Raw genomic sequence first — 13,176 nt, forward strand, 5'->3', positions numbered from 1 at the left:
GGAAAACTGGTCAAACAGCCTTCCCAGAAGAGCTGAAGCTGTTATAGCTGCAAAGGGTGGGCCAACGCAATATTGAATCCTACGGACTAAAGCCTCATACACATGATCGGATTTTCTGCAGACAAAACCTCTGACTTTTGTCCGAAGGCATGTGCCAAGATTTTGTCTTGCATACAAACGGCAAGGAATTGTTGGCCAACAAACACGAACGTAGTGACGTACTATGTGTTTTTTTCAGCTCTTTAGCGCCACCCTTTGGGCTCCTTCTGCTAATTTAGTTTTAGAAGAAGTTCGGCGAGGGTTGATCGGTGCTTTACATTTTGTGCTTTTTATTTCATACTTTTCATTTTGCGCTTTTCATCTAATTTCTGAATGGCTGTTCGTCAACCAGCCATGTTGCAGAATCAGAGGAGATAACATGTTATTTATTATTGGCCTTGGAGTTATGCTTTGACCCAAGTCCTGTCCAGGAACAGGAGGAGGAGGAATTCTTGGACCAAAAATTGGTTGCTTTATTAATTGTGACCAATTATGTCATATGCCATTACCGCGGGAGCTCCAGGAGAATAATCCAGATGATTTTTGGAATTATCTCTGGATGACGGACCCCTGCTTTCACCAACTCTTGGCATTGTTGACCCCCTATATTAAGAAGCAGGACACCTGCATGAGGCTTTTATTGTATTTTTTGGTTGAATAATAATGATTTGATTTGGTATATTTTCTATATTTTTGGATGCATAGAATGCACTTTTTGGTTAATTTTTATTGGCAGATAACATATCTTATTTTATTTTTTAATGCATAATAAAAAAAAATGTGGAGAATAATACTTGGCTATGTGTTTTACTTCAAATGACAGTTTGGGAGTAGGCAGTTACATTTAAAAAAATACAATGTAAAATTGACAAGGGACACCAACAGTTGTATCTTTGATCTAAAAAACTAAGGGACAATGGTGTTGTGGTAACTTGCCCAAATAAGAAAAAAAAAAGCCTAATAATATTATTCTTGATATCACTAGAAAAAAAAAGCCTTTGAAAATTTGTTTGCAATAACTCCATCAGTATCACCAGCAAAGCAGCTTCATTATTATCCCATTAAAGAAGAAGAGAATTGTGCGCTGCATTTCGAGATTTCAGAATTTGCCATGTCACAAATGTTAATTCTCCATTACAAACGCTAGTTTACAAGACCGACCGCTTCTGGCTCGTCCTTGCTTCCAAGCATGCGTGTTTGTACTTTGGACTTTTGTCTGACAGACTTGTGTACACACACTCGGAAAATCTGACAACAGACATTTGTTTGCGGAAAATTTTAAAGCCTGCCATCCAACATTTGTCCGCAGAGAATCCGACAACAATTGTCCGATGAAGCGTACAAACAGTGGGATTTTCTGCCAACACCCTGTCCTCACACATTTCCTGTCAGAAAATCCGATCGTGCGTATGAAGCTTTAGAGAAATGTTTATTTCATAGCCATACTTTGAGCAGTTTTGCCTTATCCTGATATATGAAGAGGTATGAAGTATGATTCAAACTTATTACTGCTAGTAGCATTAACACTGTCAAGCCAGCTGTTTGGGATCTTTCAAGGAGGAGAGTGGTGGTTTTTTTTTTTTGGAAGTGCTGATGGCAAGTGCTCAGAAGGGCCTGGATACTAGTAGCAGTGGAAGTGGTATGTGCTCTTCTGCTGGTCTTCATTTTCCATTATTGAATGCACCAGATGAAAGTCTTTCTTCTGGTAATTTATCCCTTGATATTTGTTTTCTTGTTCATAGAATCATGAAAACAATTTTTGATGGCATTATTTCTTTAAAATTTACATGCAAAAAAAGGAGGAGAATGATGATAATGATGAAAGTCAAAGTAGCAAAAGGCAATCTCCTACAGAAATATTTCCCTATATTCCCCATAATATGCACCTTTAACAAACACTTTCATTTTATAACAACAGCATTGTATTAACAGGACAAACAATCATTATTGACAATCCAAAATAAGCTTACTTGAAAAATTCCCTTTCATATTGTGATTGCTCCCTGTCTGCTGATTATTTCTTTCCACAACTTCCTGGATTCCATGCATGCCTTGCAACTTGTCGGCTGCTTTTTACTTTGAATGTCTAAGGACTACATATCCCATGGTACTTTGCTACCTGCAAGCAGTGAATCTATTGACTCTATATGACATCTGTAGTCCAGAAGACAGGCTCTGTTAAATGAGTGACACAGCAGTGCCTACTCACAGGACACAGTAAATATGTGTCACCGAATTCAAGTAAACGTCCGGGGATCTTCACAAAGTTAGTTTACAAACTTCAAGATCATTTGGAGTAATAGGAGTAGGTTAGAAATAATTTAAATAGAATGTGTAAATGAATATATGATTTTACATTTTGACCATAGATAAAGTTAACAGGTAAGTTAACAGCCTCTTGGGATGGATAAAAAGAAACTAATAGAAGGGCTCCCTCCACTTGGCCTTGTGACTAGAAATTCTGAGTACACTGGGAAATGCTTAGAACGTTACTTTTTACACTGTGCTAATTTGAAATAAAGACTTAGTGGAAAAAGCATGTTTTAATGTTTAATTAAAAAATGTCTAGACTTCTAGTCACATGGCCAGCGCTGAAAGTAGCCCACAGCAATGTTTTATCCAAAAAAGGGATTTCAGCCCTTAAAAGGTAATTCCTCCTTTAGGCCTAGAATTTAAAGAAAAATTCCCAACATCCTCCCCGCTCCTCTGGTCCCTACTCTAATATTCCACTGCCCACATCAGCTGGAGTACCGTTCTGTACACTTTTAAACTCCATATATAGCCCCAGGGGCTGTGTACCAGCATAATTTTGGAAATCACCAGCAGTCATTGGTCAGAATGGTCATGTGAAATTGCTGCCCATTGAAAGTTTCTTCTTCTGTCCCAGAAGTAAAAAAAAGGCTCTAATTGTTAAGCACTGTAAATTTTGCACTACACATGCTCTGGAGCAGTGTATTGAGTTTAAAGGTTTGTAGATCAGTACACTGGAAGATGTGGACAGCAGAAGACTATCGGCATGGCGGTTAAATGCAGTGGTGGAATGGATTTGCTGGGTGTACGTTATGAATTCATCTTTAACTACCCTATATTTAGTGTAAAGTTGGCATTACCCTTTAAATTACTCTCTATCTATGCTTCCCTGGCAAGATTGCTGACATATTAACATTTGATTGAAAGTCCACTTTAAGTCTTATGTCACACACTAAGAATTTCCTTATTTCTTTTTTCATGAACTGGCAAGACAAAATAGGAAGGGACTCTACCCCGTATTTACACTGGCGAGATTTAATTCCATGTTGGAAACGGCACTGATCATCTGCATCATAGGCCTGTCCTGGAGCTTGTGTTGGATAAATAAAATCCTGACGTGGGGGCGCATTATTCAGGCAAAGGCCCAGGCCTGAGCTGTGGAGAGAAGAAGAATAGGAAGTCTGCATCAGTATGTGTGTGCTTATTAGCTTACATCTTTCATAATAAATATATTGTATATATAGTTACTGCATGAATTATTGAGATATACAATGACTTCACAGACTCATTAAAGAGTTGACTTAACCATGGGACTACAGCAGGTTAATTAACAAATTAGTTAATAGTTAATTAATAAATTAGTACACTGCTACATGGATGGTAATTTGCCACAGTTTAAGATTTTTCACAAAACTGAAAAACATAATTTTTGGATAAAATATCCTAGCACTGAGAGTCATACCTCTCGGTCCCCACTTCTAAATATATGCTCCTAATAAATGTGTTTTCCATATCAGTAGTGACCAGAAATCTCCTTTCACTGCACCTTACATGTCATGGCTGCTTTTTGTATTGCCAGAGTAAGCCTATAAAATATGAGATGCTACAAATCTTTTTTTTTTTTTTTTTTTTTTTTATTGTTAAAGCACACTTAGTGACTTAACAGCCAGAACTGGATTTGTTGTGCTTTGGTGAGAAGAATGCTCCCACCCACTCTCTACCGCCTGCTTTCTTACTTAATTTGTTAACAGCAAGCTTGATTTTACACAGGCCCGACATTAGGGCCATGTGCTAGAATATGCCCAGGTGCCTGGACCTAGTAACACTGCTGTTAATCTTCTGTATCATATTCTCTATTCAGTAAAAAAAAAAAAAAAAAAAAAGGGGGGGGGGGGGGCAACATTTTTTTTTCTCATAGGAAACATGGTTAAGGTGGTATTAAACCCAAAAGCAAACATTTATTATATTGCAGTTTACAATTTCTTAGATGAAATGGCTATGTTATGTTCTTTTTCTTTTTTAGACTTCTTTCTTCTATTTTCATTTGGTCATATAGCCTGTAAGTCTGTTGTTTTTCAAAAGAACAAGCTCTCCAGCAGAATGTATCAGGTAAAGAAATGAGACAAACCATTTAACACTAGCAGGGGTGCTTACAATGGCCAGCTTTTATTTATTTATGCAATAATTTTATCTGCCCTGTAAAAAAAATGTTTGTTGTGCGTATAAAGTATTAGCTGGAGTTTGGCTTTAATTTGTTAAGTGCATCTAAATCTGTTAGTCCCTCTAACACTCCCCTCCCCCTAGACTGACATTGCTGCTGTTTTGTAATTTGTAATATGCCGTATATTTTAATTTTGGTTTTTGGGTTAAATACCGCTTCAACTAAGCTAAAAATTTATATATTCATGGATCTTTAAGTTAAGGTGAAAACAAAGGCAAAACAACTCCCAGGGCTGCTGTGGGTAAATTTTTTGAACAGTAGTAAAAATAAACATTCTACTTGGACCCACAAAAAAAGCCAAAGAATTCCCCAGGAAAAACATTTTTCCATACCATTGCCAAGTAATTGCAACTGTTGATCCTATTACAAAATGGCACTCGTCTGCACACTCTGCATACTGCCTTGGCATATAGTGAGCTCCTCTTTGTAAAAAATGGCTTTGGCTTGAGCTCCTGCCCCCCCCCTTAAATGTTTTGCCCATTAGGGACTAAATCGTAGAGGCCCTAGTCCTAGCACTCAAAAAGAACATCTACTTTGCAAGGATTACTTTTGCTCTTTGTTGTACATGGAACAAAATTGAATTAAACAATGTTGAATTGTATGAAGAGATTATTTCAGGTGACTTACTCCAGGAAGCTGGTGATATAGTCCCTGCTACAAGCCGACCACACAAAGGGATTGGTCTTCATAGTAATATGAGCTGCCATGAGCTTGGCTGTCTCTTGACCTCGAGATCCACAGCCATTACCAATACCATCATGATTCATGCCAAACCTAAATGAAGAAGATGTTTATTTGATTTATTTTGTTGTCACTAAGAAACTCAGAAAAAGAAAATAGTGAGATGTGATCCATATATGTATATTTGAAACATGTGTATATACGGTATATATTGAAACACCTCTATATTCTTATTAGTGGTTTGTAATTTTCATCTGTCCTGAAACCTACTAAATTCAAATAGATCTAGGACGCCAAATTCAGTTTTAAGTCCAAGTATTATGCCGCGTACACACTGTCAGACTTTTCAGCTACAAAAGTCCGACAGCCTGTCCGACAGACTTTCGACAGACTTTCAACAGACTTTCGACAGACTTTCGACTGACTTTTGGCAGACATTTAACAGACTTTCTAACGACTGGACTTGCCTACACACGATCACACCAAAGTCCGACGGATTCGTACGTGATGATGTACACCGCACTAAAATAAGGAAGTCGATAGCCAGTAGCCAATAGCTGCCCTTGCGTGGGTTTTTGTCCCTCTGACTAGCATACAGACGAGCGGATTTCTGGGTCCGATGGAGTTACGACGTAAAGATTTGAAGCATGTTCCAAATCTAAAGTCCATCAGATTTGCGACTGGAAAAGTCCGCTGAAGGTCCGGTGAAGCCCACAAACGATAGGATGGTCCGCCGGATTTGGTCCGTCAGTGTCCGTCGGACAAGTCCAGTCGAAAAGTCCGACCGTGTGTACGCGGCATTATGTCAAACTGTTGCAACTGAGGAAAAATGTTAGTAGGACATTTTGCTAACAATAAGTGAATGTTGTAAGTGGGAAATTTATATTTCACTTTAATGGCTAAACAATGGGTGAACACAACAAATATTTAGAAAGGGAGTTATATTTCTATTAGTAATTTTGTTTTTTTTTCACTCAGATAATACCTTTTTTAAAAAAATACATTTTCACCTATGAAAACATAACTTATTAAGTCTGTTATTTTGTTGTTTCAACATTGCGTGTTTAAATCAGATGCACTGATGATGATTACAAAAGGAATTCGGAATTTTCATACAATAAATTGAATAGCCACGTCAATCATCCGGTAATGTAAAAAGCAAGCTCATGTTTACTTATTTCATCTGCACAGGATTGGATAATTGAAGGGAACATTCACACAATTTAACTCCTTTAGTATATCAGTCTCCACGCTAGGGTCTTCAAAGACCTGGGGCTTTTATGGACTTTGTAGTGGGTGTGATGAATACATTGAAGTAGTTTCATAAGGCTTGCATGTTGCAGCTATCCCTTGCCTATATAAATTCCTGACTATGCAGTCATAGACATTTTTCACACAAATAGTGTTTCCAAGTCATTATCTGTTTTTTTTTTCAGTGCATGAAAATTTCTTGTACATGAAGAAATCCATTGTTTACAGCTGTCATTGTTTACAGCTGTCATTGTTTACAGCGTTCTGTCATTGAACATCCTCTATGCAGCATTTTCAGAGCAATTTTACCTCTTATTGTAGTCTAAAGCCTGGTAAACACTAATAGTTTTTAACGGAAAAAAACTGACAGCTCTGGTCGAATCCACTGTATTAACAATCTGACGTTAATATAGTGATCTCTCCCGCTGAGGTATTGTGTTCTGACAGGGAGGCGGCCCCCCGCCAGAATACTCCGGTCAGCACTCTCAGTCATTGGCTGAGAGCACTGATCGGGAGGCGGGCGGCTGCTGGTTTTCCAGCATACTCATTCCGACAGAAGCCAAAATAGACGGTTTTTATTGAACCGGCCAATGTCTCCCAACATTCGGCTTGTGTGTAGGCATTAGGCAAAGCTTGGAAGATGCTGTTTAAGGAAATGCAACATACTGCTTTGAAATTGCTTGTCAACACCCATCAATGCTTATGCATTATTGCACAATATCAATAGAAAACTTTCAAGTGTGGCTGCTATGCAATGAGCGATTACTTTTCCTCATGCAGGGACATGCTTCCGGTATTAGGTCACTTAATGAGCTGGGGAGACAGTCATAGATGATTTGTATATAAAAACCTGTAATTTAGAAGGAAACCTGAAGCAGGTTTGTCTTATTTTACCCAACGCAGTTGCAACCTACATTGATATGCCTAGCCATTTAAGCTTTTAAATGACTGGGTTTACTATCAAGCTACTACACAAAAAGAAGAAGCAGACATTTTGTTTTGTGTTTACAATAATTTTCCTGTTTGCCACAATTACACTGCCTCAGGGCACAGGCTAACAGCTATATTCCCTCTCTGGGTATCAGTTGCTTCTTGACATAACCTAGAACCTAGTTGCCCTAAAATCTGGACTAGATTCATTAAAGTTCACAATTGCAATTGGAGAGGCTAATGGAAGAACTGACCATCTGAGAGATCAAAGCAACAGTGCATAAAACCTAGTCACACATGGTAGTGGAAATATGTATGTCTGATAATGTTTGACTTAGTTTGGAATTTCTGACTTACACACAATGATCTATATGGTTATTAAAGATAAATATTTTTTTATACTGCAGAGGCAACTAATCCTATAAACTGTATAGAAGAGGATTCATTATCTAGAAGGACAATATTGCTATGCATTCACACCAAAGCTATCGCAGATCTGTTTGATGTCTTTTGGTTGATGGTCACTAAAACTCCAATTTTATTGCACGTTTCCGAACATTTAAAAAGAAAGAGGGTAAAAACTGTTTCAGATGCTCTAAAAGAATGTTTTTTTTTTTACATTTGAACAGAGTGAGGTGGGGAACAGTTCTTGGTTGTGGTATTACCTATATCTATAGACCAATTGTCAGGTTTTAAGCGATCCCCATTGGAGTGATTTTCCCACGTGGGACATATCGATCTCCTCTATATCTAATGGTCTACTTGGCTGCATGGCCCTCTTAGTCTTGGAGCTGCTAGCTCCTCCTCTTTCATGTCCATCTGATTCATGTCCACTACCTGGATTGCTAAAACAAACTGCGACAAAGGGGATGTCCCTGACATCTGCAGGTAGATATTTAGCCACAGTGTAGTCAAGCTACAGTTGCATGGCTGATAGCAGTCCACTCAGAGTTCAAATCTGTTACATGAGAATGCACAAGGGACGCAATGCGCGCAACACCCTGCACAAAAGCCTAAAGAATTGGAGGCCAGCAGTCTCTGAAACAGAACAACCAAAACTAAGATTTGGACCTAATTGTTCTCAAAGCTAGATTCTAGCCCAGACCAGACTGGAGGAAAGACAGGATGTGTACCACAGAGTACTTTCTAGACTGAAACTTCCTGGTCCTGCATCATTGCAAAGTAGGTCTTCCAGGTGTGATGGTGGACTCTGCAAGAAGATAATTTCTAACCTTTGGGAGCATAGGGATGACCAAATCTGATAAGCCCATGCCCTTCACAATCTAGACTATTGCAGTCATGCTATTAAAGCCAGCAAATAATGAGTAGAATGGTGGACAGGTTCTTAGGACAGAAGGCCTAGATAATCTGGAAGAGCCTGAGATAGACCCAACCAGGACAGGGCCGTTTGGAGGTGAGTGCAGGGTAGCTTCTTGCCTACTGACTTTGACGGCCCTCCTGCAGACTAAGTTGGAGAAGCCCCTCCACTTGGGAAATAAATATTTATCAAGAATATCCTTAAAGAAATCCTTGAAGATAAATTAATTCCACTTTTGCAGACTCTTGGAACATTGTATGAGCTTTGTCTTATAAACTGTTGTAGACTGTAGACAGTGGGTGGGGACTGAGTCACCTAGGTGGCTAGTTGTTTAATTAGCTTTATGTTTATGTTTATATTGGCTGTTAATTATATTCCTGTTTACAGTTTGTATTGTTAGGGTAATGTGATCAAACTCTTATCTGAGCTTGCATTGTACAGTATATATTCTGTGCAAATTTACAATAAAAAGTTACAGTTTGCACCTAAGCTAGTGTAGTGTAGATCTTGGGTGCTCAGCTATAATTCTTGGTTCCTGGTTCCAGACTGAAGAAAGCTACATCTTGACTGAGGCACCAAAGCTGGGTGATGGACGTTCTGTCACATTTGGTGGCAAGTTTAGTGGCATGCTTCCTGCAGTCTGGGACATCCAAACCACCACCAGGATCTGAGGTCCAGTTAGCAGAAGAGGAGAGGTACAGATACCAGCTGCCATGGAAGAGGAATTCGTGGGGAGGCTGCGAGAGATGCGGGTACAGCACAAAGGACCAGTGCCAATGCAGGTCCTGCTGGGGTGGTATGACTCTGTCCGCCGCCACATCTGGAAGAAAGAGCAGCGCTGCCATGGAAAAATTCTCCCCTCCGTCCAGGAAAAGTACTGGTTGCAGTATGAAGTGCGAGTACTGTTATTGGGGGAACAACCACGCAAGAAGTGGACAGTTGAGTTAAGCAGGCTGGTCTGGGCAGAGATGCAGCTGGACAAGAGCTACAGAGCCCTCTGGTGGCATGTAGACCAAGTGTGCCCTTGGACAGCAGATGACAGCCCAATGGAAGGCTTTGGCTAGGGTTGCCCAGGGCTGTCATATGGGAGGCTGTCACAGGACCCTGACTTTACGAGTGATCTGGAGTGGCGTTTGAAGGAAATCATGGAGTACAGAGACCAGATGCCGAACATTTTAAAAGTGTGCTGGGCGCAGGAAGATTTGGAGTTTCTAGCAGTTTAGCAATGGTGCTTTGCCCACCTCCAGCTACAGATAGAGGTGTTATGGTGGATGCAGCAAGTATTGACTCACCTTGACGAACCTGTTGCTGCACAGGACAAGCTTGGATGGGGGAATGCATCTGTCCAGCAGCAGGACCAGGGTACGGGAGATAGAGCAGCTGGCTCATCTCCCCAATGGCAGGTCAAGGACCTGGGAGAGGAGATAGTGAATCTCTATCCCCAGCTACCAGCTCTAGAGACTGGGTATTTAATAGAGTTTTCTGCTGAGAAATAAAAACCCAGTGAACCTCCAGCAGAGGAGCTGGCATCAAGACAGAGCACTGCAGACCTCTATCATACACCCGTGGCAGTTATGGAGGCTCAGAGTGAGAAGGTGGTGGTTCTTCCTTCCCAATGGCAGATACACAGTTTAGGAGAGGAGGTGGTTATCCTCCCTCCCAACAATCAGCCAGAGCGGAGGAAACGGTTTTCCCTTCCCAGCAAGGATCCAAGCACCTGTGAAACAGTACCAGAGAAATGTCTTCCCATCAGCTGGATGAGATAGAGCAGCCAGCTCACCTCCCCAGTGGCAGTTCAAGGACCAGGGAGGATAGGAAGCCATTGCCCCTCCCCAGCGGCAGACCAAGGACCAGTGAGAGGAGGTGGCCATCCTCCCTCCCCAGTGGCAGAACCACAGTCTGGGAGTAGAGGAAGCCAGCCTCCCTCCCCAAACAGTTAGCCAAAGTGGATGTTGTGGGGTCCCCAACAGAAGAGCTGGCATCAGGGCAGAGTGCTAATAACCTCTCCCCAGCAAGGGCAACAACTCTGGAGTTCCAGGGAGCCAGGGCAGGTGGCCCCTCTCCCCAGCAACAAGCTGATGTAGTGAAGCTCCTACTCCCAGCTGAAGCACTGGTAACAGGACAGAGCGCCACTAACCTCTGCCTAGCACCTATAGTGTCTCCATGGCATCAGGGATCCGGGGCCTCTCTCCAGCAGCAGACCGAGCCCCAAAACGGTAAAGACCACCTAGCTAAAGCGCTGGCAGGCCAACAGAGAGTCGAGGACCTCTGTCCCACAGCTACCAATGACAACTATTCCCTGTGGCCAAGAATGGAGATCATGTGGAACGACTATGTGGGTTCACTCTGCCTGACTAATGCATGTCCAGACCAGGTGGAGATCTGGGGCCTTGTTAGCCTACTTTGGATAGGGGAGAACTGTGACAGTCCCAACCAGGACAGGGGCTTTTGGAGGGAACTGCAGGGTAGCCTCCTGCCTACTGACTATGGTGGCCCCCCTTGGGACAGAAATATTTACCCACAATATCCCTCAAGAAATCTCTGAAAATAAATGAATTCCAATTTTTCAGGTTACTTGAAATTGTATGAGCTTTGTCTCATAGACTGTTGTAGACTGGTGCCAGACAGTCTGGGTGGGCACTGAGTCACCTAGGTGGCTGGTTATTTAATTAGCTTAATGTTTATGTTGGCTGTTCCTTAGCTATGTTAATTATATTCCTGTTTACAGTTTTCATTGTTAGGTTAATATGATCATACTCTTATCTGATCTTGCATGGTATATATTCTGTGTGAATTTACAATAAAGAGGTCTAGTTTGCATCTAAGCTAGTGTCATCTAGATCTTGGATGCTTAGCTATAATACCTGGTTCCTGGTTCCAGACTGGAGAATGATGGAGGCATCCAAGCTGGGTGCTGGACGTTCCGTCGCAGAGACTATGGAGAGTCTGCCAAAAATCTGAGTATATCAAAGTAACATGTCCTTCTGGGCCAGTTCAGTGCAGTGAGAATCCCAGAAATGCCCTCCATTTTGAACCTTCGGAGCAGATGAGGGGGGGAGATCTCAAGGCAACGCATAGATCAAGCTGAACTGATCTTATCGAGTCACTAGAGTATCCACTGTAAAGACACAAGGGTGGCTGAACCTAGCAAAAAGCCTGTTCATTTTGGTGTAGAGTCTAGACACTAGAAAAATCCTCATCCGGCATGTGAATGACGATGTGGGAAAGGACATATGTTTCCTTCCAATTGAGAATCAAGTTTGCTTCTCCTTGAGTGCCACAACTTCTGATGCCTCCTTGATGGTCAGTGTTGGCCACTGCTGTGACATTATCTGACTGGAATCTGATTGAATAACCTCACAGCTGGGATCTCCAGCACTGGAATGACAACTGAATTGCCTTGTCTTCCAGGATGTTGATGGAAAACCAATCTTCCTCTAATGATCAAGTCCCTGCAAGTACAGGGCATCCAGGACTCCTCCTCAGTATGACAGACTGGCATCCGTTGTGAGAACTTTTTTGGGTAAAAAGATTTCCCTGACTCCAAGGCTGGGTTGGAAATCCACCACACTAGGGAGATTTTGCCCTTGCTGGTCAGATGCATGGGATAGTCGCAACAGGCCCTTATGCTGGCATGAATCGAGGGCTGACCCTAGGACTGAAGTTGCAGCACCCTGCAGATCTTTTTACATGACAAACATGCTATGGTGAGCACCTACGCAGGATCCAGTGTGAAAAAGTTGCACAACAAGCCAGCCTTGCATCCTCTTCCAGGCAGGGTCTGGGTACAGTCCTCCAGGGCACAGCCGAGGAGTCAACAGATCCGAAAAGCTGCTGAAAGGGAGTTGCAGTGCATTTGGAGCAGCTAGGAAACTTGATAACAGATTCTTGAGAAAAAAAAAAAAACATTTTAAGAGGTAAGCTTCTTTTAGTCAGGGAAGACATCCATCATCTAAGGACACTAACAAAAACTAAGACTTTTTCGGGAGTGAGAGGGGTTATATAAGGGATGCCCCTGCAGCTTTGTTTTTTAGTGTCCAATCATGTGAAGGTAGCTGTATATAACCCATGGTTAAGACTAAAATTATGTGTCCTATACTGTATAATTAAAAATACTTTTTTTTTTTAGTTTTGGGTAGAGTGGGGAAGGGTTAGGCCCTATGTCAAGTTTTTTTGCTGTCTATCTTCCTGCAAGGGAGGTTCACTCCTCTGTTGGAAAGGTGACACATTATCATTAAGATGGAACTTAAAGTGAATTCAACATTTTTGAGTTTTATGAGAGCAAGAGTAAGGGAACATTTTTTAATGCTGGGAAATTTCCTGGTGACAGCTGTCTAAAATGAGAATTGCACCTGTAGCATTAACTCACGGTGGAGCTGCTGATTTTTAGCAGGCTGTTACCACCCCTTTTTCCCCCTGTAATTTCACCAGTACCGGGTCCAGGGTCCCGTTGAGCTTACTCTCAGACAATGTAGGCAACAGTCAC

General features: G+C 41.6%; 1 protein-coding gene across 1 annotated transcript in view; it reads right to left on the reverse strand.

Moving 5' to 3' along the window:
* The window catches only part of ADAMTS10 (ADAM metallopeptidase with thrombospondin type 1 motif 10), a 272,206-nt gene that overhangs the window by 113,613 nt on the left and 145,417 nt on the right, over positions 1–13,176 (reverse strand). The window contains exons 11-12 of the mRNA XM_073599198.1: positions 5,138–5,284; positions 3,303–3,444 (exon numbers count right to left, since the gene is read on the reverse strand). Of these exons, the coding sequence (XP_073455299.1) occupies positions 3,303–3,444; positions 5,138–5,284 (289 nt within the window). The remainder of the gene's footprint in view (positions 1–3,302; positions 3,445–5,137; positions 5,285–13,176) is intronic.

The sequence above is a fragment of the Aquarana catesbeiana genome, linkage group LG01 (genome assembly GCF_042186555.1).
Source record: "Aquarana catesbeiana isolate 2022-GZ linkage group LG01, ASM4218655v1, whole genome shotgun sequence".
In the NCBI taxonomy this organism is placed as follows: domain Eukaryota; kingdom Metazoa; phylum Chordata; class Amphibia; order Anura; family Ranidae; genus Aquarana; species Aquarana catesbeiana.